Here is a 23,746-nt window from a genome sequence, read left to right as displayed (position 1 = left end):
TGGGTAACACCAACACTGTATTTCCAGAGCAGACCAGGCAGATTTCCAGCTGCTCACCCAAGGCCTGGGGCAGCCAGTGGGTGGTGGCGGTGTGTGTGTGGTGTGTGATGTGATGTGTACTCATGATTTCTCCAGCCTGCTTCGCTTCCAGACTTTCACGAAAATACAGGCTGTGCGCTTTTAATCAAAATTGCTGGGCATCTCAAGACCCAGGGAGTCACGTGGTAGGTGCAGGGAGGGGCAGGATAGCGGAGTAGTGGAGAGAACACAGGTTTGAATCCTGTTTGGGCCACATAAGTCCCTTTGGACAAGTTACACTAAGCCCTAATTTTCTCACCCAGAGGGGGAGGCTGATAACACCCAATAAAGATAATCCTACAATCCCCACAGTGTTGTTATCGGATTCAGTGAAAAACTAGTTGCCAATATGGTTATGTTTACTGTTCAATAAGTCTATAAAAGTTTGAGTGCTATATATACTGGCCTGGACTCAAAAGCTTTACTTTGAATCATAGGCCAAGTTTCTTCAGGACGCAGTTGAAACGGGAGGATGGGACTACATCTGCAAGGCTGCTTCTAGCTTCATCTGAACTTAACCCAGCAGCCTCTGCCCACCTCTGACCTGGACTTCCACCACTCTCCCCTGTATTCACTCCGTTCCAGCCGCCCTGGCCGTCTTCCAGTTCCTCCAGCGATCAGGTGCAGGGCCTTTGTCCTTGCTTCCAGCCTGGGACCATCTTCCATCTAGAGTTGTGCTCGCCTTTTTAGTCTACAGCTCAACTCAAATGTTACTCCGCAAAGAGCTTTCCTTCCCTTCCCTCTAAAGTAGCACTCACTGCCCCCCCCCCCCACCCCGTCACTCTCCAGCACAGTACCCTGTTTTCTCTCCTGCAGAATAATCTGAAACTATCTTGGCTGATCTGTTTCTTAATGTCTTCCCCAGACTTGAGGTCTCACCACGTTGTCCACTCCGGGACTAGAACCGAGCTCGGCGCAAACTTGACTGTGTGGAACGCACGCGCGAGCTGGGAAGCCAGTTCCGGCCTTCTGTCCCCTCCCTCGGGTTTCAGGTCGCGCTTTACCCCACCCCCACTCCACCCCCTCCGACCCGAGGAACGAAACCCGCGCTCAACTACGCCTGCGTCAAGTCCCTGCGGCGGGCGTGTTGCCACGGCAGCGTGACGCCGAGGCGGGGCCGGAAGCGACGCACGGCCACTTCCGCTTCCGCAAGAACGGCGCTTCCGGGCCGGGAGAAAGGTGGCTGCGCCGTGGGAGGTAGGTTGAGGGCGCTTCTTGGTCGTTCCGGGTTCTTTCGATGCGCCTGTCGAGGTCGAGCGGCGGGTGGTGGTGCCTTCGCCTCGCTGAGGCCGCTTTTGGCTGAGGTCTCCGGGGGCGGTTTGCGCCGCGGCCGCCCCAGGCCGGCCCCCGGGAGCGGAGGCCCGGGTCCCGGGCGGGAGAGGATCGGGAGTCGGACACGGGGCCGGGGCCTCCCTCCTCAGCCCCGGAGAGCCCGCCGCAGAGCAGGGAGAGCAGGGGGTCTGTCGCACCCCGCAAGAACGAGAGAGCCCGAGACCAGACTTGGGCACGTCCCGGCGGGGCGGGAAGCGGTGTGTTCCGAATCGGTGGGCGTAGTTGCTTGCCCGGTTGCTTGTCGGGCACGGTGGAACCTTTGGGAGCCGGACGGACGAGACCCCAGCCCTCGGGAGGCCGAGCGTGTCGCCGCGGCGCGAAGTACAGGAGGGCAACTGCAAAGCGGGAGACGGGACCCAGTCTAGCTGTTAGAGAGGCCTTCTTGAGGAGGTGACTTTCGGACGTGGCCCAGTTAACGCGGAGAAAGGTGCCTCGGAAGAAGGAGCATCACCGGCAGAAGTTGCTTTTGGAAAGTCCTGGGGAATGAAAAAGAACGTGTGTATTCCGGGAACCGAAAGGAGCAGGGTGTCTGAAACCCAGGGAGAAATGATAGGTGGAGAGGTAGACATGGACCAGACTAGATCATGAAGGGCCTGGTAGGTGTGTAAGGATTTGGGACTTAAGAATAACAGGGCAACCAAAAAAGTCTTGGTGGGGGAGTAAGTATGCAGTTAGTATGTTGTGCTGAGTTCCAGAGACCAGAGGGAGAAGCTTAGGAGGTGTTTCAAAGAAAGGAAGTGAAGGAGGTTGGGAGAGAGGAAGGAAAAAGAATATTTAAAGGAATTATCTGCTCACCTGTTCACCGTTCTCGCGAAGTCCTGAAAGATGGGCCAGGAAAGCGTGTATTGAATGTAGTGGCTTGGAGGTCCTAGGCGCCCTTCCTGGAGCAGTCTCAGGGCAGGAGTCGGGGGGGGGGGGGGGGCAGCTACGAAGGAGTGGTTTTGGAAGTGGATACAAGGTGAGGAAATGGAGAGAGCATTTTCTGTCTGAAGTTGTGCTGTGAAGAGGAGAAAGGAGAACAGCTGGGTGGGGCTTCAAGGTCAGAAGATGGTTGGTTTTCGTGGGTTTGTTTTGTTTTGTTGTAAGTTAGGAGAGGCTAAAGATTGTTGGAGTGTCGCCAGAAGGGACCCACTGCAGAGGGAGAGGCTGAAGATACAGGAGAGGGGTAGGGTCCCTAACTTCTCATGGGTGGTGAGGACACTTTGAGAAGTGTGTGGCCGGAAGAAGAGTATGAAAGAACACATCGGTTTATACCCATAAGCCAGATTCCCCAGCCCCGGGATCTCCCCTTCAACAGAGGCACTTAAGAGCTTTCTTTAAGACCTTTCTCCCTGATTTCACCCAAAGATGCGTGGAAACTTTTTTTTTTTTTTTTTTTTACGTTTTTAGCAGAGGAGACTAACATTAAATGATTAGTGAAATAATTGTTTAGTCTTTAAACTACATTTGGGCTAAGTGCTACCGAGGCGACGTATGGTTTGCTATGAAAGTATATTTGGAATGGACCAAGCCCACGGGGGTCAGGGAGCGCTGTCTTTTTCTCCTCCTCCTCCTCCTTTGTAAGTACTTACACATGTACACCCTTCAGTTTCTTGTTTTTGAACACAAATGAAAGCAATCTGTACCTTTGTTCTCCTTCATGCTTTTTAAGTGAAAAAGCAAGCAGCATTCAAATAAGTAAATAAAAATACAACAAACACCCCCGTCGTCGTTACCCCCGTTAAGAAATAAAAGATGACAGGTACGAGAGAAACTGGCTCCGTTCTTGTCCCTGATCTCTGAATTTGCCAATTAGAATTTGCCAGTTACTACTACGTATCCGTGCAGAAAAGACACATACAATTGATTTGTGGGTTTTAAACTTAAGAGGCAAAGTATCATCATGTATGTCTCTTCTTAACCAGGGAAAGCTTTTTTGAAGAAGTGATATTCAAACCAAGCTCTGAAGGATGAAAGGAGGCAGGAGGCAGGGAGGGTAGGAAGGCAGCAGAGGGCATTCCAGAAAGAGGGTATGGTATGTTACAAGACCGTGAGGTAAGGAAAGGATTATGGCATGTTCGGGGAACCCAAAAAAGACATGTGTGGCTGGAGCATGGAGTTAGAAAAGAGAGGTAAAAGATGGGACGGGGTGGGGGGGGCAAGGGCCTGATCATGCTGGGCACTTTGTTCTCTGTTAACTGTTCTTTACCGTATCCTAAGGGCAGCGGGACCAGACCGTAAATTACAGTGAGCCCCCTGTGCATTTAGAATAATTTAAAATTGACAGCCATGATTCCAGTCTTGTCATTTGTCGTATAATTTCATTTTTCTGTGATTTTTTTTTTCTCCTGAGGCCAATGTTTAAGATGCTTTGCAAAAATAAACCATTGTTGTCAAGTTTCCCTACAGGAACAGAATGGAAGGAGGACCGAGCAGATTGGAAATTCACACCCCAGTATTTGACAAGAAAAAGAAAAAATACTCTGTATATAAGGAAGGACACCTAAGGAGTTCCCACGAAAGTTTCAGAGACACTCCTCTGACAAGCGAACAGCGTCACATAACCAAGAGTAAAAAAAAGAGAAAGGATTTCCAGCATTTTCATTCTTCCCCTTTGCAAAAATCAGAAATTTGCGAGGAGATTGAAAAGACCACTTCTATACCCAAAAAGAATAAAAAGAGAAGACAGAAGGCTTTGGGGGTAGATGAGGAAACAGGCGTGGTGTACGTCCTGGTGGATAAAGAAAGTATCAAGGACACGCCGAAGAATTTTAGGAGCGACGTCGATGTCGTGTACGTGGACACGAGCAAGGAACGAGAGCCAACACGAGAGCCTGACGCAGACGAACCGCAGTCCGTTCCCAAGTCACATGAAAATGAGTCCGAAGAACCGCATCATAAAGTCAGGGAGAAAAAGAGTAAAAAACATCGGAAGAAAGCGGCATCGGGCGATGCTGTGCAGGAAAGCCCGCGTGCGAGCCTGCCCCTGCCCGAGGTGGAACCACCCCAGCCAGAAGCCCCCCTTTCCGTGGGCCCAGAGGGCGAAATTGCCCAGCTGCCAATACCCGCAGGTAAAAAAAAGTCTAAGAAAAAAAAGAGAAAAATTTCACACAACCAGGAATTTGAGGCAGTGCCCGGGCCTGAGGGTCTGGAGAACGTGCACTCCGAAGGATGTCGAGGGGTCAGCGGTGTAAAGAAAAAGTCTAAGAAACGGAAGCGAAGCTCTGCTGAAAGCCCCGTAGCGCCTGGTGGGGAGTTTTCAGCGCTCGCTGCCAGCTTGGAGGACGCGCACTTTGATTCACTGCAGGGAGATGGCACCCTGATTGAAGAAAGGGAGGAGCCCAGGCCACGGGAGGAGAAAACCCAGGCCTGTATGGAAGAGGTGCAGAGGTAACGGGGGAATGTTGTGTCTTTCGATGTGTGTCTTCTGTGTGAGTTCTGCCTGTGACCTCTTTATCTAGCATGTTCGTGGCAAGCTCCGACATCCCTCCTTGCTTTCACACTGTCCTGGTCTGAAGTGAGGGTCACTTTAAGCACTTGAAAGCCACCAGGGCAAGCGACGCGTTCACGTGAGTCCGTCCGATCTTGTCCGTAGGTTGGAACCTACAAACGAAGAAGAAGGCCGTCTGGAAGCGGCCACAGGTTCCGAAACGAGATACTTATCCGAAGAGTCGAGAGATTTGGGCGACTCGGATGTGGATTTGGACTCGGCCGTGAAGCAGCTCCAGGAGTTCATCCCCGACATCAAGGAAAGGGCCGCCACCACCATCAAGAGGATGTACCGGGATGACTTAGGGCGGTTTAAGGAATTCAAGGCACAGGGTGAGCTGGTGGGACTTGAATAGCTGCTGGGCTTTCCTGTCTGCGTGAGGAGCCCCTGACGCCGTTTGGTGAACGATGCAAGTTGTCTAGATTCACCGGGAGCACTTTCTGGCCGCTTCCTGCCTCACCTCCTGCCAGAATTGTCCGAGCCACGAGATCAGCCAAACAAAGGGGTCTGGGTCTCCTCCGCCCAACTTCTGGTAGGGGAGACCCGTCCCCATCCTGATCTCACTCACTGTGTTGCAAGAACCTCCCAGAAAAGTTACGGACTTGAGGAGCAAACCGCAAAGCTGAGGCTGTGTGCTCCGAATGAGCGATATTCACTGGGCTGTGAGGGACCCAGTATACTGGCCCCTGGGAACAGTAAAAGCAGAGCCTTAGCCCCGTTAATCATGTTGAAGAGGTTTGTTTTAAAAAAACAGACCAAGGAGGGAAAATGTGTTTAGAGCAGCATCTGTGGAATGCTCCCATTCTTTTTGTATGTTTTATGTCAAAATTTTTAGGCGTATGTATTTTTTAAAAGATATTCTTGAAATAAGTCTAAGAAGGGAAAAACCATGCCATACATAAGACCATCAGTACATAATGAAACTTGGTTGCTTTGAGTTACAAAGAAGAATAGAATGTGCAGTTAAATGACCTTATTACTCCCCCCATCCCCCATATATTTGCCTAGAGAATATATGTGAATATTTGTATCGGCCAATTTCACTGTACTTGCCTTTGGCCGGGGTGTGTGTGTGGCAGAAGAGATTAAGAGGGGACTTCTTAAAAATTTTTGTGTTTTTTTTTAAATGTCAATATTTTTTTTTTTTAATTTTTTTTTCAACGTTTATTTATTTTTGGGACAGAGAGAGACAGAGCATGAACAGGGGAGGGGCAGAGAGAGAGGGAGACACAGAATCGGAAACAGGCTCCAGGCTCTGAGCCATCAGCCCAGAGCCCGACGCGGGGCTCGAACTCACGGACCGCGAGATCGTGACCTGGCTGAAGTCGGACGCTTAACCGACTGCGCCACCCAGGCGCCCCTAAATGTCAATATTTTTTTAACATTTATTCATTTTTGAGAGGCAGAGAGAGAGTGTGAGTGGGGAAGGGGCAGAGGGGAGGGAGACACAGAATCGGAAGCAGGCTCCAGGCTCTGAGCCATCAGCACAGAGCCCGATGCGGGACTCAAACCCACGAACCGTGAGATCATGACCTGAGCCGAAGTTGCATGCTTCACCAACTGAGCCACCCAGGCTTCCCTTAAAAAAATTGTTTTTAACTTTTATTCATTTTTGAGAGGTAGAGACAAAGCGCGAGTAAGGGAGGGGCAGGGAGAGAGAGAGCGAGACACAGAATCTGAAGCAGGCTCCAGGCTCTGTCCTGACAGGCTGACGCCGGCGAGCCTGATGTTGGGCTTAAACCCACCAATCACGAGATCATGACTTGAGCCATGACCTGAGCCGAAGTCTGACGCTTAATTACTGAGCCTCCCAGGCGCCCCGAGGGGGAACTTCTTTGAAATGTTTATTTCCATACTGCTTGAACTTTTCACGAAAATATATTCCTTCTTAATAAAAAAAATGACTGTTTTCCAAAGAGATTGATGAATTGGGGAAGGTCACTCTGGAAGGGGATGACGGGGCAGGCTTTGAGAGAAGAATGACTAAAATGGAAGGGAAGCTGAGGGTCACAGTGGGGAAGGGGGGAGCTAAAGTCAAGTGCACACCTAGGGCTGCTTCTCAGCAGGGGGTAGCTGACCGGGCGCTGTTATAACTGCTGAAGACTGAGTGGTGGGTTTGCTTTTTCCTTTGTTACTGACAATGCCTACTTTTTCTCCCCACCCCAATCCTAGGTGTCGCTATTAGATTTGGCAAGTTTTCTGTAAAGGAAAATAAGCAGTTAGAGAAAAACGTGCAAGAATTTCTGTCCCTGACCGGAATTGACAATGCGGACAAGCTGCTGTATACAGACAGATACCCAGAGGAGAAATCTGTGATCACCGACTTGAAAAGAAAATACTCCTTTAGACTGCACATCGGTAAGCGTGCAGCCGTTTTCTTTTTGACCGTCGCCAGCCTTCCAGCCTTAGCCGGGTGAGGCACGGTAGGTGTTCGCACAGCGCCCGGCCGATCAGTATTTCCGTATTCGCATCGCCGGCCTGTACTTTTGGGGGTTTGGAATGCGTTCATGTCTCCTAAGCATAGTGCTTTTCTGGATCTTGTAGAAAGTAACACAATCAACTTGTAGCTTTCCTGCTGGGCAAGAAGTGTGGTTCTGGTTTCTGCTCCCCTGCTCTAATACATGCTGTCTTTCGTATGCTGCACACAGCACACCCGGATCTCCTGAGTTTCCCCGAGTACAGCCTTACGTGTGCTTTGTCGCTGGAACCCTCTTCCAGCGGGTGTACTTGGAAACTGAGACAAAGCCATGAAGCAGCATGGGACTGGACAGAAAGGAAATCTATGAATTCATTAATAAATTTATTTATTTCTTATTATTAATGCCTATTTATTTTTGAGAGAGACAGAGCATGAGCCGGTGAGGGGCAGAGAGAGAGGGAGGCACAGAATCCGAAGCGGGCTCCAGGCTCCGAGCTGTCAGCACGGAGCCCGACCTGGGGCTCAAACTCACGGACCGTGAGATCGTGACCCGAGCCAAGGTCGGGTGCTCAACCGACTGAGCCACCCAGGCGCTCCCCCTCCCGCGCAAAATCCATGAATTGAAAGAGGATGATTTCTTAGGTGTTCTCCGGAATGTGCAGGGCCAACCAGAGTAGTGAGCCCCTGTCGGGGGGCTGTTTGGTCCTTAGAGTGAGGAAATGAGTAAAGCCTGCTCGTTCAAGAAGCCCTCTTGTTCATCTTAGGGAAAACTGTTGGCACACGTCCTCCACGTTAGCATTCTTGCCCCTTAACTCAAATTTTGTTAACATTACTTTGGTTTATAAAGAACTTTTCCCTCGAACGTGGTAGGTAGACTGGAAGCTGGAGCCTCGACATCCTAAGCCCGTCGTTTGCAGAGCTCTGCAAGGAAACTGGTGATCGTGGGTGTCTGTTCCTCGAGCCAGCTCTCTGCAGGATGTGTGAAATCCCGGCCTCGACGTGGGGTCCGGGGTCGTGGGGTGGAGAGGGGCCTGTGCCGGGTTCCTTTTACAACTGTGACTCCATTTCAGGCCAGGCCCTGTGTGCCACACTGACCACTTGCCTTTCTTCCGACTTTAGGGAAGGGCATTGCCCGGCCCTGGAAACTCGTTTACTATCGAGCAAAGAAGATGTTTGATGTCAACAATTACAAGGGCAGGTAAGAAGCCTTAGCAGCTTGAGACACAGCATTTCTCTGGTGCTTGCTGATCGTATAAATCAGAACGTCCACAACAGATTAGAGGTGGTAAAAAAAAAAAAAAAAAAAAACAAACCCGAAATTGTGAGGACCTTTGTGTATGAAACGGGCCTGCATATCTGCGGTCAGGTGAATGTCTTCAAAGCCCATTTCAGTTTCTACCTCTTTAGTCAAAGTTTGTGATCTTCCCCTTTCTATTTATTTTTTATGTATTTTTTGAGAGAGAGAGAGACAGAGCATGGGCGGGGGAGGGGCAGAGAGAGAGAGGGAAACATAGAATCCGAAGCAGGCCCCAGGCTCCAAGCTGTCAGCGCAGAGCCCGACGCGGGGCTCGAACCCACGAACCGCGAGATCACGACCTGAGCCAAAGTCCGACGCTTAACTGACCGAGCCACCTTCGTACTTCCTCTAGCACTCGGCGTGCCGCGCCCCCCTTAATGTTACTCACGAGGTTTTCTTTGCTCTCTGCTGATGTGCAAGCTCCCTGTGTACCCAAACGTTCCTTCTCAGTGCGACGTTCCCTCCAGCGCTCAGCCCGCTTTTGGGGGTTTCCAGTGAGCGTGTGAAGGCAGGGTAAACGCCAGCCAGAGGTCCCGTGCGAGCGGGTCGGCAGCGACACTGCTTGGTGGTCGCTGCCTCCTCCCTCCCTCCCCAAGTAAAACACCCAACTACGTTTTGTTCCCAACGTTCCAGACAAAACCAACGTGGATGGGTGTCGGCTGTGGGTCAGCGCTCTGCTCCAGGACGGAGGGAGAGGCAGGAAAGCATCGGGCCCCTCGCTCTGAGGGCCCAGACAACAACCTCGTGGACTTGACCTCACTCTGGGAGGCACGTTTAGTAAATGTGGCAGGGTCGTTTGGGTTCCAGGTAGCTGCACGATTTGAAAGCAAGACCTCCGTATTATGCGACCCCCCCAAACACCGATACGCCCTTGGTTTCTTTTTTTTAAATTCTGACCAAAAGCAGTAAACCGGAAACAGAAGAAAAGGTTGCTCACAGACCAAAGCCCACGCTCCCCTTTTCCCTAAGTCCCGGGGCTGGACGTCTGTGGACAGAACTTGAAGGAAGTTCACTAAAGATGACATTTTCAGCGGGACGTGAAAGAAAGCTTTGGGTAAATGAACGGTGGCAGCTGAGGTGACAGTTTTCTATCTGTGACATAAGCGTGGGAATGAAAGTTTTAGCAGAATACAAAGTCTGTATTCTAATTCTAATAAGAAAGTTCATTCATTCGTTTGCACCACGTGGTTTGTGTGTGGTAACAATTTGCCCTCAGAACGTTGGCTTTTTTCTTAAAGTTTATTTATTTTGAGAAAGAGAGGGCGCGCGTGTGTGCACGTGAATGGGGGAGAGGCAGAGAGAGAATCCCAAAAATACAGTTTGGGGTGCGCCTGGGTGGCTCAGTCTGCTAAGCGTTGGACTTCAGCTCAGTTCATGATCTCAAGGTTAGTGAGTCCGAGCCCTGCGTTGGACTCTTTGCTTTCAGCACAGAGCCTGCTTCGAATCTTCAGTCTCCCTTTCTCCGAAAGAATGCTGTTCACAGGCATACTTGAGCACTCCCTCCCGCCCTCTCTCCCTCTCAATTTCTCTCTCCCTCCCTCCATCTCTCTCTCTCTCTCTCTCTCTCTTTCTTTCTCTCTCTCTCAAAAATAAATATTAAAAAAAGAAAGGGGCACCTGAGTTGCTCAGTCGGTTAAGGGTTGGACTTTGGCTTAGGTCATGATCTCGCGGTTCGTGGGTTCAAGCTCCCCATCAGGCTCTGTGCTAACAGCTCGAGCCTGGAACCTGCTTTGGATTCTACGTCGTCTTCTCTGCCCTTGCCCCGCTGACACTCGCTCTGTCTCTCTCTCAAAAATAAATAAATATTAAAAATTAAAAAAAAATTAAAAACAACACGGTTCTTAATCTCACACTTGCTCAGAACTGTAGCACGTTTTCCCTTCCTCCCAGGTACAGCAAAGGAGACATGGAGAAGTTAAAGATCTACCACTCCCTGCATGGAAACGACTGGAAGAAGATTGGCGAGATGGTGGCTCGAAGTAGCCTCTCTGTTGCCCTGAAGTTCTCCCAGATCAGCAGCCGTAAGTGAACCGTGCGTGCTGCCCCACCCCGCGAGCAGATGAGCCCTCGCGGCCCCAGCACGGGCGTCCTGGCAGGCCTGTCTTGTGGGGGGGCCGTGACGGTTGACTGCTGAAGCCGTTCTCCCAGCTGTCTCATTTCATTTCTCACCCGCGATTGTGAAACCATGCAGCCTTTATTCACACGACCGATTTCTTATAATTTTTCAAATGTTTTTTATTTATTCTTGAGAGAGAAAGAGCGAGACACAGAATCCAAAGCAGGCTCCAGGCTCCGAGCTGTCAGCACAGAGCCCGACGCGGGGCTCGAACCCACGAGCCACGAGATCACGACCTGAGCCGAAGTCGGACACTCAACCGACTGAGCCGCCCAGGCGCCCCTCACGTGACCAATTTCTGCCACGCCTGGGTTCAGTAGCTTTCAGCTCTACCCGCCGGCCTGACTGAAACCCTGGGAGGCTGGCGGGTAGGAGAGCCAGGGCCGAGGAGGTCCCCTCCCGCAGAGGACAGGGGAGAGTGCTGGGAGGGCAGTGACGCGATTCAGTCGGCCTGTTAGGGACTTTTCCCAAACCTCCTGTCTCTTTTTCGCCTCTATCAGAAAAACTTTGTTGGTTATAGTCTTTACATTACAAAATCCCCAGTTGCTTTAAGGAGTCAGCCCTCGGATCGTTACGGTGAGCACGGGGGCTGGCATCTGTGGCCCCGGGGTGACTGGGAGCCATGTCTTTCATGCCAACACATCCAGCCGTGGCGCCATGCAGAGACTCAGTGTGGCCAGTTCTTCTGGATTTGGTGCGAGTGTGTGAAATCTAGATACCTTTTTTTTTCCCCCCTGAACTGTTTTGATTTTTAAATATCCAAATTGTTGAGAAAAAGTAACGTCACTCTGTGGGCCAAACCAAAGATATTTGTAGGCTGGTGGTTTGAGGCCTCTTCCTTAGCCTGACCGTGACCATCTAGACCAGGAAGATGGACCACGGACAGTTCGATGCCTTCCGCAGATGAAGGCTTCAGGTTCAGACGCCTTTATCATTGTGATCACTGGAGCTCAGTTTCGCGCATTCACTTACTTGGTTCCCATTAAATGTTTGAGAACCTCACAGTCACACGGGAGAGGTTACTCAGAAACAAGAAAAACAACTTTTTTGAAGTTAAAAAACACACATTGCTTTAAGAAAAGACGGTTCTGTTCTGATATTGGTTCTTAAACAGAATCGTTGGGAGGCACTGGGGTGGCTCAGTCAACTGAGCATCAACCTGATACCGGATCAGGTCATGATCCCAAGGTTGCGGGGTCGAGCCCCACTTGGGATTCTCATTCTCTCTCTCCCTCTCTCTCCGTCTCTCCCTCTCCCCCTCCCCCTCTCCCTCCTCCTCCTCCTCCTCCTCCTCCTCCTCCTCCTCCTCCCCCCTGCTTGTGAGCTCTCTTTCTCTAAAGTAAAAGATAACAATAAAGAATCTTTGGCCACTGTAGTGGTTCCACTGTAATTTGCACGTAGCTGTGCTTATGGTGTTATGTTTGTGTAATGGAGATGTTGCCCACTCTCTTCTGAAAAGTCCTGATTTATCTTCTTTTTTTTTTTTTAAGGCTTTAGAGTGGCTTTGGGTTCACAGTAAAATCAGAAGGTACACAGACGTCCCATCTGCCCCCTGCCCCCACACATGCACGGCCTCGCCCATCATCCGCATCCCCCACCCGAGTGGTGCCATTGTTACAGCCCGTGGACCCTCACCGACACATCATAATCCCCCAGGGTCCGTAGTTGATATTAGGGCATACCCTTGGTGGCGTACGTGCTGCGGGTGTGGACAGATGTGTAACGACACGTATCCGTCATCATCAGTTTGTTTTTGACGTTGTGTGTGAAGACAGACGAGAAACCGTAAGATCGTCCTTTTGTGTCTGTAGCGAGAAACCATGGTGCTTGGAGTAAGACGGAAACCCAGAAGCTAATCAAGGCTGTGGAAGAAGTGATTCTAAAGAAAATGTCTCCCCACGAGTTACAGGAGATGGGTTCTAAGCTCCAAGAGAACCCCGACGGCCGCCTGTCTATTGTCAGGGAAAGTCTCTACAAGGGCATTTCTTGGGTAGAAGTAGAAGCCAAAGTAGAAACCAGAAATTGGATGCAGTGTAAAAGTAAGTGGTAAGTTTTAAGGCTTCTTAAGTGAATTTCAACAAGATACCCCCTCCCTCCCTCCCTCCGTCCCGCTTTCTCACAGACACCACACACGTCAGCAAAGTGGGTGGATGGGTGAAGTCACGAAGAAGGTCCGCGTAACCGCTGTGCGGAAAGCCTTACGTGTCAAGAACGATCGTCACCAGTCATCCGTCCCGGCCACTTCAGTATCCGTATCTGATCTGAGTTGGCGCTTAACTAACCTCGATTCCTTGTGTGACTTCCTCGTAAAGGAACGTGAGCCTTTTTAATACTGAATATTGACTTGCGGTTCCTTCACTCTGCTCCTGCTGAGTCTTTAGGAAAACCAAATAGTTCTCTCTTTGCAGCATGAGGGGAAAAAAATACGAATCTCCCCTTTGGGAGGGAAATCACAAGCACGGTGATGAGCAGGAGTTAGCCCTTTTCACAAACCTGTCAAGTTCAGCGGCTCCTCTCCTCACCAGAGCGAGGCAGCCGGGTTCATCATGCCACTTGAGACACGCTCGTCACATAGCATTTTCAGTCCTGACCTCGCTGCACCTTCTTTGCCTGATGTGGCTTTTCCGGGCCCTGGAGAGACCCTGAGCTGGGTGGTCAGCTGCTCCGGGACTCCTTGGAGCGGTGGGCCTGCAACTCATGGCCCACACACCTCATGCACAAAGGGAGTGCGGTCATCATCAGGTCAAGTAAGAGTGAGTTCAGACGGGCGCCTGGGTGGCTCGGTCGGTTGAGTGTCCGACTTCGGCTCAAGTCATGATCTTGCAGTTCGTGAGTTCGAGCCCCGCCTCGGGCCCTGTGCTGACGGCTCAGAGCCTGGAGCCTGCTTCCAATTCTATGTCTGTCTCTCTCTCTCTGTCCCTGCGCTGCTCACGCTCTGTCTCTCTCTGTCTCAAAGATAAATAAAACATTAAAAAAATTTTTGAAAATTACCATGAAAAAAATTTTTTTTTAAAAAAGAGTGAGTTCGGAGTAGGCATGTTTTCTACTAAGAGCAGATTCCTAGATTATGCCATTTGTTGTTCCGTCCTTCAGAATTCTGTCCTAGACTTCTCTGTTTATTTTCGTAGAAGACTACACTCAGGGGCATAAACTCCAAAGAACAGATAATGATTGGGAGACAAAACGTTTCATATGGAGGAACCAGAGCCCTTACTGCCCCTGTATTTTAGACTAAAAAGAGTGTTTCGTAAGCCTCCGTTGTAGGACGGTAGATCAGTGTTTAGAAAGGGAAATACCACAGAGCAGCCATGCGTCAGGAGCAGAAGAATTAGGATAACATGTAGGGTTGCCTGTTTAAGAGAAAAGCAGGAAACTTGAAACTAGAACGTAGATTTCCTTCATGTAGCGTTGACAGGACCTCAGACGCTGCATTTCAAAGGAACACGGCTGGCCAGTGAGAACGACAGCGTCACCCATCTGTGGATTGTGTATCCCCCTTATCCAGAACGGAACAGCTAGCGATCTGTCAGATTGTGACACGTCGTACTGTTTGAGATGAGTACTTAAAAAATAATTTTTAGCTGGGTTGCTGCTCTCTTTGGTTTTTTGTTTAAATGTTTATTTTTGAGAGAGAGAATCCCAGGCAGGCTCCGAATCGTCAGTGTAGGGCTCGAACCGTGAGATCAGGACCTGAACCAGAATCAAGAGTCAGATGCCCCGGGTTGTCCCTCTCTTTAGGAGCTCCGGTCACCCTTCCCTTCAGCCATTAGCTCTGGGCCTTAGGGAAGCCAGCACATCCTTTATGACTTGGCTGGATCTTTCTTACGTCCCTCCGTTTTATAAGCAATCTTGAGTTTGCAGCTTCCTTTGGCACCTGCTGATGGGCCGATCCTCTGTGCTCCTCCTGTTTGTAACTTCATCTTATGGAAGTTTCAGAGCACACAGAAATTCAGAACTCCCATATCCCTCCTCCAGCTTCACTAACCACCAGCTTTCTGCCACTCTTCTTTATCATTTCCCAGTTGAAAAGAATAGTAATAAGCATATTCGTGAAGGTGGCCAACGTTAGTGATGAGCTACACAACTCACAGCGTGGTTCTCCGCAAGGGTGACGTCGCGGGGGAAAGTGCGGGAAATTGCGGTGGAAACTTTAGCCCGGGAGGTGCGCTATATTTTTTCTTCTTTGCATGCAGGACGGAAATTCTAACCAAGAGGATGACGAATGGTCGGGATGTGTACCGCGGAGTGAATGCCCTGCGGGCCAAAATCAACCTGATCGAAAGGTACAGCCGGAGGAGGTGATGCCGGGTAACTCTCTCTGACCCGAGAGTAGGTGTCCAGCAGCAGAAATTTCTGCAGTGAGATTGCTAGGGTTCAAACCCGTCTTCCCCCACTGCCTGCGTGTATGACCTTAGGAACTTTCTTGTGTGCGTTTTTAATTTTTTTTTTTAACGTATATTTATTTATGAGAGACTGCGAGAGACAGAGCCTGAGCAGGGGAGGGGCAGAGAGAGAGGGAGACACAGAATCCGAAGCAGGCTCCAGGTTCTGAGTTGTCGGCACAGAGCCCGACGCGGGGCTCAAACTCAGTGAACTGTGAGATCATGACCTGAACCGAGGTCGGACGCTCAACCCACCGAGCCACCCAGGCGCCCCGAGCTTGCCACATTTGGGAGTCCGTGAACATGTCCATTGTGCTGACTTGCGCTTGAAAACTCAATGTTTATTTTTTCTCCCAGGTTGTATGAAATAAACGTGGAAGATGCTAACGAAATAGACTGGGAAGATCTTGCTAGTACCATAGGGTAAGACCATTTGGTTAATGTTAAGCTAATTAAAAGATAAGAGATGACGTAGTTAGTGACCGTCTATGAGTTTTGGAAGCGCCGGGCTGAAATCCACGCTGCAGGCGGGATTCGTGTGTTGATGGTACTGTGCACATGGGGACTGGGAACCTCAGCTCTGGGTGCCGTGGGCCAGCTGCGCCCTCCCTCCCCGCCACCCCTCGCCGAAGACCCCGGGGAAGGGTGAACCAAATGTGTGCGGAGTCTCTTAAGAGCCTCACGGAGCTAACATGTTAAACGATTAGAGCAGAGATCCCACAAACCCTTTGCCCCAAATCATAGATTCTTAACAGTTTTTCCACGTTTGCTCTGTCGTCCGCCCTCCCTTTCCCGTTCCCACTCCCTCTTCCAAGGGAATAAAGTAGTTTCGTTAAGCGCTTGAGGATTAGTGGTGGGCCCCGTGCCCTAAACGAGAACATGATTACGTGATCATGGCGCACCTACCACGCCCAGGAAATTCGACGCCGATACGGTTCTGTGCTCCAAAGCACAGTTCACATTCAGTTTCCCCCACTAATAATGTGCCGGTAACGTCCTTTATAGCATTTCCCCCCGATTTAGGATCCAGTTCAGATGTACACGGTGCATTTAACCATGCGTCTCCTCAGTGTCTTTCCATCAGTAAAGCTCTTCTGCCTTTGGCTTTGAGGGCGTTAAAAATGGGGGCGAGGACGAGCTGGTTGTTTGTAGAATGCCTCACAGTGGGAGGTTCTCTGCTGCCTCCTTGGGATGAGGCTTTGTGTTGGGGGCAGGAGCGTGCCGTAGGTGACCCTGCGTCTTTATCATCACATCATCTTGATGCTTTGCCTCTGGGGGCATTTGCCAGGTTTCCCCCTCCCCGTATAAAAGTACCCATTTTTCTCTTGGGGATAAAAAGGGGCCGTGGGAGGTATTTTGAGACCATGTAAAGGTCCTGTTCCTCTTTAAGCTTCCCTAAGTAGTTTCGGTGGGGTGTTCATTTGCATCTTTCACCTGTGGGGTGAGGGTGAACTTTCCTGTGTGTATTTTTGTGTTTTTTTTAATATTCGTATTCATTTTAGAGAGAGAGTGCACACGAGGCAGGGAGGGGCAGAGAGAGAGGGGGAGACCCAGAATCCAAAGCAGGCTCCAGGCTCCGAGCCGTCAGCACAGAGCCCGATGCGGGGCTCGAACCTGCGAGCCGTGAGATCGTGACCCGAGCCGAGGTCGGACGCTGAACCAACTGAGCCACCCGGGCGCCCCCAGACTTCCTTGTGTTCATAAGCTGCCTCCATCTGCCTCTGCTGTGAGCTTTTGTCACCTATCACCCAGACATCGTGAATCCCTTCTTGCTACTGAACACAGAGGCCACCACTCCCGATACCTGAATTTATTGCTTGCTGAGCCAGGGAGCCAGCCTGCAAAGCACAGTCCCTGTGTGAGAGCAGGTCATTGAGAGCTGGGGGTCTGGGAATCGGTCTCTCAGAAGTGGGGGTGTTAGGGGTTGAGTGGCCTTTAGTTTTAGAAGGGTGGACGGTGAGGCGGGGCTGCCACTTGGCTGGCTGTCAAAAGGGTGACGCTGTCCTTGATCCACGAGGAAGGGCTGAAGCTGGTTCTGGTGGTTATTTGCACCTTGGGATTATAGACAACAATCAGTTTGGTTTTTTTAAGCCGGAGAATGGCAAGTTTGTCCTGACAGACCCTGTTAGGAGTCACAGACACGCTCATGGTTCCAAACCCTTCCCTCCCAGCGCACCCGCGGGGTGGGCCACTCACTGCTCCACGTGACGGGTCCCTGAGAGGTGAGGGTGTCGGGTCTCCCAGAGGGGACCCGGCCCGGCACCCACCAGCTACCATCTTGAGAAGCGCTCACGACCGCAAAGCCCTCCCTTTGTAGTAGCAGACGGGTTTTTGAAAAATCTGACTTCGTCAATAAATTTTTGCGTATCGTGTGATGTCACCTTTCCCTCACATCACGATTTCCTTAGATTAAAATGGACATTTAGTGGTTTTAAGTGAAATTACATATTTGAAAAATGGATTGTCCCGCTTAAGATTAATAAATCTCAAAGCCATAAAGTAGAGACCGTGACATCTAGCCAGAGCTGTTTGAAATAGTACATTCTTTAAGTTTTAATTAAAACAGCGAAAAAGAAGTCTAAACGTTCGGTCTCTCCAGGGTCTTAAAGCCTCCTCGTGAATTATTGAGGCAGGACGTAAAGAAAGCATGTCCGCCTAGTGAGAGGTACTGCCTACTTCATTTGAAAGCATCCAGATCCTTTATCGTGACTCCTAAGCCTGGGGTTGGGCGTGCGGAACATCCTGCAGGGCGCCCGGCACTGCAGGAGGAGGGCGGGCGTGGGGCCTTAGAACTTGGACTTCGTGGTCAGACTGACCTGGCGTTGAGTCCTGGTACTCAGTTTTTAGCCGTCTTTGGACATGTTGTTCCCTAACTTGTTCTGAGCCTCGGTTTCCTCATCCACAAAATGGTTTGATAGGACCCTAGGGAGGACCAAGGAGGTCGTGCATGGTGGACGTGTGTAGCCTGGTGCCTATCAACACCAATCATTTCAGCTACTAGATTAGCTTCTGGCTGAAACAAGTAGGTCATGCTTTCATTGTCTAAGAAAAAGTCCAGGAAAGTAAAGTTAGTGATTTCCACTTTATTTATTTTTTAAATTTATTTTGAGAGAGAGAAAGAGAATGTGCGGGCACTGGACGTGGAACCTGCCCAAGATTCTCTTGGGGCACCTGAGTGGCTCAGTTGGTTAAGCGTCAGACTTTGACTCAGGTCATGATCTCATGGTTCGGGAGTTCGAGCCCCATATCAGGCTCTGTGCTGAGAGCTCTTCTTCAGATTCTGCTTCAGATTCTGTCTCCGTCTCTCTGCCCCTTCCCCGCTCGTGCTCTGTCTCTCTCTCTCTCTCTCTCTCTCTCTCTCTCTCTCTCTCTCTCTAAAATGAATAAACATTAAAAGTTGTTTTAAATAAAAAAGATTCTCTCTCCCTCTGCTCCCCTCCCCTGCTCGTGTGTGCATGCACACTCTAAAGAATAAGTAAGGAAATAAAGAATGATTAAGATTTTGTCCGACCTATTGTAAATTGAAATACATTTGACTCACCAAAACATCATAAGCATCTGCGTTTTTTTTTGTTTTTAAGTTCTGCAAAATAAAAAGCAGGGGACATCTACTTTTGGATTGTGACAGATATGTATTTATCCTAGGTGTAGTGGTTAAGAGAGTGGGGTTTGGAGTCAGACCACCCAGTTGAAGTCCCAGCTCTACCCCCTTATTAGCTGTAAGATCTTGGGCAGCTTCCCTGTGCCTCAGTTTCCCCACCTCCAGAATGAGGCACAAGACGCTCATAGAGTGGTCGTGCCGGTGGTTTGTCCTTAGATGGGAAGATCTTAGGTCAGGGCCAAGTACAAGGTCAGCATCCGCTTACGTTAGCTGGTGCTATGCTTGGTTCCTGACCAGTGATTTAAAGTCTCGTAAGTTAAGTAGGATCCATCTCGTGCTGTTGACTTTCTTCCTTTTGTGTGTGTTCTTTTTAACCACGTGAACAACAGCTACCTCACGTGTGTCGTGTTGTTATTGCACATTGATGGGCACGATCGTTTCGCGTTCAGGATTAAGAAAGTTACTTAACGCCTGCAGATTCTCCCGACTCAGTGTGCTTCGTACGCAGTAGTGAAGTGACCAGTTTTTAAACTGATGCTATCTTTTTTTTGTCTTTGCCTTTCTAAAGTGATGTCCCGCCGTCCTACGTTCAAACTAAGTTTTATAAGCTGAAAGCTACCTGTGTTCCCTTTTGGCAGAAGAAGACTTTTCCAGGTCAGTATTTCCAGTACTGTATTCGAATTGTTAAGAGGCCATCAAGTGATGGCACGTGCTGATAGTGTGACCCCGGGCACGTGACTTCTGGGAACCTCGGCTTCTTCGGCTGTAAAATGGTATAGAGATTGTCAAATCCTAACCCCCACCTGACAGCACCTTCAAAAGTACCAGATGAGATAATAGATGAATTGTGGTCACCAGGGTGCTTGGTGCTTAGTGAGCACTCGGGAACCGTGAGTGCTTCTGGGTCACCGTCATGTGCTCACACGCACACGTGACGCATGCTTGTGTGCACACATCATGTGGCATGCTCGCACACAGTTCCAGAAAAAACGTACGATGCCCGGTTCCTTCTTTGCAGCCATTCGTGGGCGGTTTAGGTATTCCCAAACTCAGGTGGTCAGAGTCCTGTGGGGAACTGGTGGAAAACGTACAGACCGGGGCCTCATCCCATGCACACCGAATTTTAACCTCGGGGCTGGGTCTGGAGGCTAGGGTTTTCTCGAACAAGCACGCAGGAGAGCCTCCAGTGGTCTGCCCGGCACCCGCGTTCGGGAGCCACTGCTTGGGGTGACGCTCTGCCACGGGGCGTACGATGAGCTACTTGTTGCATTCAGCAGACATCGCAGCCCGGGTTTGAGTCCTGGCTTCGTTGGCCCCCGCCAGCTCCGCGACTTTGGCCAAGATTCGTAATGTCTTCGTGCCTTGGTGTCCTCCTTTGAGGAACGGGCCACCTCGTAGGATTTTGAGGGTGAACCTGGTTGGGGGAACCTTAGTAAGCCAGTTAGAACAGGACCACGCTCGCCGTAGTAACAGCAGCAGCCCGCTACCCGCGTCCGTGCCCTCTGCCCTTTGACCTTGGGAAGGAGGCTTTGTACGCGTAATTTCAAAATTACGTTTCTTTCCTTTAGAGATCATAGACTACCTTTACGAAACCAGTCTGCCTCTGCTTAAGGAAAAGTTAGAGAAGATGATGGAGAAAAAAGGTGCTGAAATCCAGACTCCCGCGGCGCCCAGGCAGGTGTTCCTACTCCGAGACATCTTTTATTGTGACGACACCAGTGAGGGAGAAGACGGGGAGGAGAAGAATTAAGGGGAGGACACTGTGCCTTGGGCACCCCTCCGGGTGTCGTTGGATTTCTTTGCAACGGGGCGGAGAACCTGTTTCCAGGACTGATGTTTAGGAGAGAGAGAAGGAGCCATGGCCACAGGAAGGGGATGACGATACCTTGCGTGGCGGAGCATTCCACGGTGATTCGCACACTCAGCTCTAGTGCATTTGAGCGTGCAGGGAAAGAGGCGCGTAAGAGTCGACTTAATGCTTCCGTGCCGTTGGACATAATCACAACGAACGGTTCTCATAAAACCACAGTAGCCCCGGTCCCTCTCATTGCGGCAGAGGGTGTGGAGTCACGGCCCGTGAACAGTTCGTGGTAAGGATTTCAACGTAAGCGCTCGGCCTAAAGGGGAACGCTACCAGTTTTCGTCAACGTGCCTGCCGGCTTGCCTTCTGTCTTCCCAGTTGTTACTCTGTGTGCTCAGTGTGCGTGAGTATCAGGTGTGTGTTAACAGGGAGTTGTGGACCCGCTGGGCTCCCAGACTGGCTTCACTTCGCACGTCCCTGCCTTCGTGGGCGGGCCTCTTCCTGAGTGAGTCAAGTGCTCAAGGGTATGTATTCTGCATACAAGCTGCGTTCTCAAAGCCACTGAATTCACCTGGTGTCCAACTGGAAAGAAACCAAAACCCCAAACCAGCAGACTCTTCCACTGCTTCCGGAAAATCCGGTTCTGTGAGATTTTTGGAGGGCTGCTGTGTGGGTCTGAGGCACAGCTCACACCCTGTAGGGTTTCAAGGATAGTTTTGAGTGTTGGGCCATTCTGTCCGCTAGGAAAGCAAAACCATTCCAGAGAGTTGGAACGGAGGATTCAACCTAGGGATTTAGGTTACAACGTTGTTAAACAGGATCGAAGACGCGAACGGGAAGGCTGGATTCCCGAGCAACGAGTGACTGAGGGGAGGCGGTTGTGGTCCTGCTAACGTGCCCTGTCCCCGTGCTGCCTGGGTTGTCTCCTGCTGCTGCCCTGGCGGGACCCTGTGTCTCCTCGGAACACAGCAGCTGCTGCCTCGCTCCTGCCTTCCATCGCCTCCCTCTCCTCCAGCCCCTCGGCAGAACCCTGCTGGCCCGGGGAGTGGGGTTCCAGGCTTCTAGCCGCACCCGTACTGGGGAGGACGTAAGATGAGGGTGAACAGCGTCCCATGCAGCGACGTCGCCATCTACGCCAAGACAGAACTGCACTGTCTCCTGAGCATTCTCTCCAATGTCATGACTCTCGCATCACGACGTGTGCTGTTGGTTAATTCATCCGTGAAGCCAGACGTTTGCCCAAAGCTACCCTACCTGGAGAAGGAAGAATACAGACACAAGTCTGGGAGTCTGGTCACCACTGTATCCCCAGCACCTGTCCCACTATGGTGCAAGTAAGGAACACTCCGTAAATGCTCAGCAAACAAATGACTGTTTCCCTTGGGCAAGCGTTTTACCTTTACTCCCTTCCTACCTGGCAGACACACCGTCTCCATGCTGACGGGAACACAAGTTCCTTTCAGAGGACGGTCGGGTAAAAGGCATCAGAGCCTTAAGAATGTACACAAACTAAGATCCGGCAATTCACTTCTAGAATGAAAAGGACTGGTGCATAAGAAGGGCGCCTTTATGATTTGAAATGGAAAAACACGTAAATGTTCCTTAATGGGAATTTGTTACTGTATATTCCTAGAATGGGATAGTATCCGATAATTAAAAACGAACATGATAGGGTGGATTAACATAAAAAGAGGTAAACAAAATGAACCAAAGTATTTCAGAAGAGTAAATATTTTCAATTTTGTAAAAGTAAAAAAAAAAAAAAAAAAAAAAAGGCGGGGGGGTTGGATTGTGTATATATGTAGATGTATTAAAACGTATGGGAGAAGTTAAGCCCCAAATTTTGGGAGAGGTTCTCTCGGGGCGGTGGGATGGTGAATTTACAGGCTGGAACTCTCGATTTGCAAGTGCCGGGAGCTGGACCCAGATAGATGTAAGGAATCCGGGAGCTCTCAAGACCGAAAGGCCAGAGGAACCACTCGTCTTAAGTAAGGACTGGTCCAGCTACTCGGAGTCACCAGGGATGGGGTTTCTTGCGGATTCCCTGCTCTCCCCCCACCATCACCCACTTCTCTTCAGTCCACACACAGCAGCCCCTTCCCCTGCCACCTGTGTCAGCAGACCTGCTCCCTGTCCGGAGGAAGGAAAACAGCCTCTTCCCCTTGCTTTTAAGTCCTAGGCTTTGTTCCTAGTGCCCAAGTGAAAGTTTGTGCCCAGCTCTGAAGTGTCCCTGGAGTCAAGGAGATAGGACGGTCTTCGGCCAACGTGAACACCCACCCCACCCCTGGAGCTGGGATTTAGCTCAGGATGCCTCTAGCAGCTGAGAGCGGAAATACCCCAGTGGGAAAAATCAGGGTCCCGTTAGCAGAAGAGGTAAGTGGACTCTGAGGAAGCAACCCACAAACGGGTGTTGACAGTGACTAATTGCCTGTGCTATGAATTTCACAATAGACCTGGGTACTTTCTGTAGAGGTTCTATTTTTATAACTTTTTCTCACCGATAACCTCCGTGCCTGTCCCTTCAAAAAAAAGGATGCACCATACAAACGTTAGCCTTTGCCAAACACGGCTTTTACGCACACGAGTCCAGGAGGGATACGGAAGAAGGAGGAGGGCAGGGTAGACCGGACACGTGTCAAATGCAGACCCGGGAGAAGAGAAGACCGTGAGGGGAGCCGTGAGTGTGATTCGGGGTGTGCCCGCTCTGCGGAGGCCCCTGGCGGATGGCGCGAGGACAGCGGGCGGAAGAGAGATGCCCGGCGGGCAGCCCCCGCGGGGGTGAGGCCCAGAGCCTGGAAACAGCCCCAGTTTAGAGGCAGAAAAGAGCCAAAGGGGAAACTGCGTGTCGGGTCTGTACTTGGGAGGACGCAGAGGAGGAAGAGTGGACCCGGAGAGAGGGGAGAAGACCCCGCCCCTGTCCCACGGGAGACCAGAGCAGGGAACAAATACAGTTGTTTGGAACACTCTCGCCTGTGCGGTATTGGAGCACCTGTCCCAGTTCTGGGCATCCCGCTTCTCGGTAGGCACGCTTTTCGGCGGTTTGTCTTCAAGTGTAGACGCCATTCCCCAGCAGAGAGGAGGGGAAGGTGAACGTCCTAGACAGACCCAGGCCTGGATTCCCCTCAACGCTGCTTTCAGTTACTCTCAGCCGGCAAGGCCCCGCTAGGAGCTAACGGTGCAGGCCCAGGCCTGGGTTCCCGCCGGCCGCACGACCTAGCGCTGGCCGAGCACCGGTTCCAGGCCATTTCCTG

The 23,746-nt window shown here is 50.7% G+C and overlaps 1 protein-coding gene across 11 annotated transcripts; it reads left to right on the top strand.

Moving 5' to 3' along the window:
• The first annotated feature begins 1,232 nt into the window (after positions 1–1,232).
• TTF1 (transcription termination factor 1) lies at positions 1,233–23,016 on the top strand. 11 transcript variants are annotated; one of them, XM_047830060.1, is made up of 11 exons: positions 1,233–1,275; positions 3,788–4,779; positions 4,985–5,211; positions 7,052–7,237; positions 8,418–8,496; positions 10,486–10,616; positions 12,523–12,757; positions 14,905–14,994; positions 15,451–15,516; positions 19,263–19,348; positions 20,263–23,016. In XM_047830060.1, exons 2-11 carry the CDS (start codon positions 3,806–3,808, stop codon positions 20,442–20,444), a joined length of 2,256 nt encoding a protein of 751 aa, XP_047686016.1. In that variant the 5' UTR covers positions 1,233–1,275; positions 3,788–3,805; the 3' UTR covers positions 20,445–23,016. The 11 variants fall into 11 exon arrangements, 5 of the variants coding, with proteins under 5 accessions (XP_047686016.1, XP_047686017.1, XP_047686018.1 ...); XM_047830061.1 differs by lacking the exon at positions 1,233–1,275 and adding an exon at positions 2,343–2,969; XM_047830065.1 differs by lacking the exons at positions 1,233–1,275; positions 3,788–4,779 and having other exon boundaries at positions 4,927–5,211.
• Positions 23,017–23,746: the final 730 nt, after the last annotated feature.

The sequence above is a fragment of the Prionailurus viverrinus genome, chromosome D4, assembly GCF_022837055.1.
Source record: "Prionailurus viverrinus isolate Anna chromosome D4, UM_Priviv_1.0, whole genome shotgun sequence".
Lineage (NCBI taxonomy): Eukaryota > Metazoa > Chordata > Mammalia > Carnivora > Felidae > Prionailurus > Prionailurus viverrinus.
Note: the sequence above shows the minus strand (reverse complement) of the source record. Positions and strands in the feature narration are given on the sequence as shown.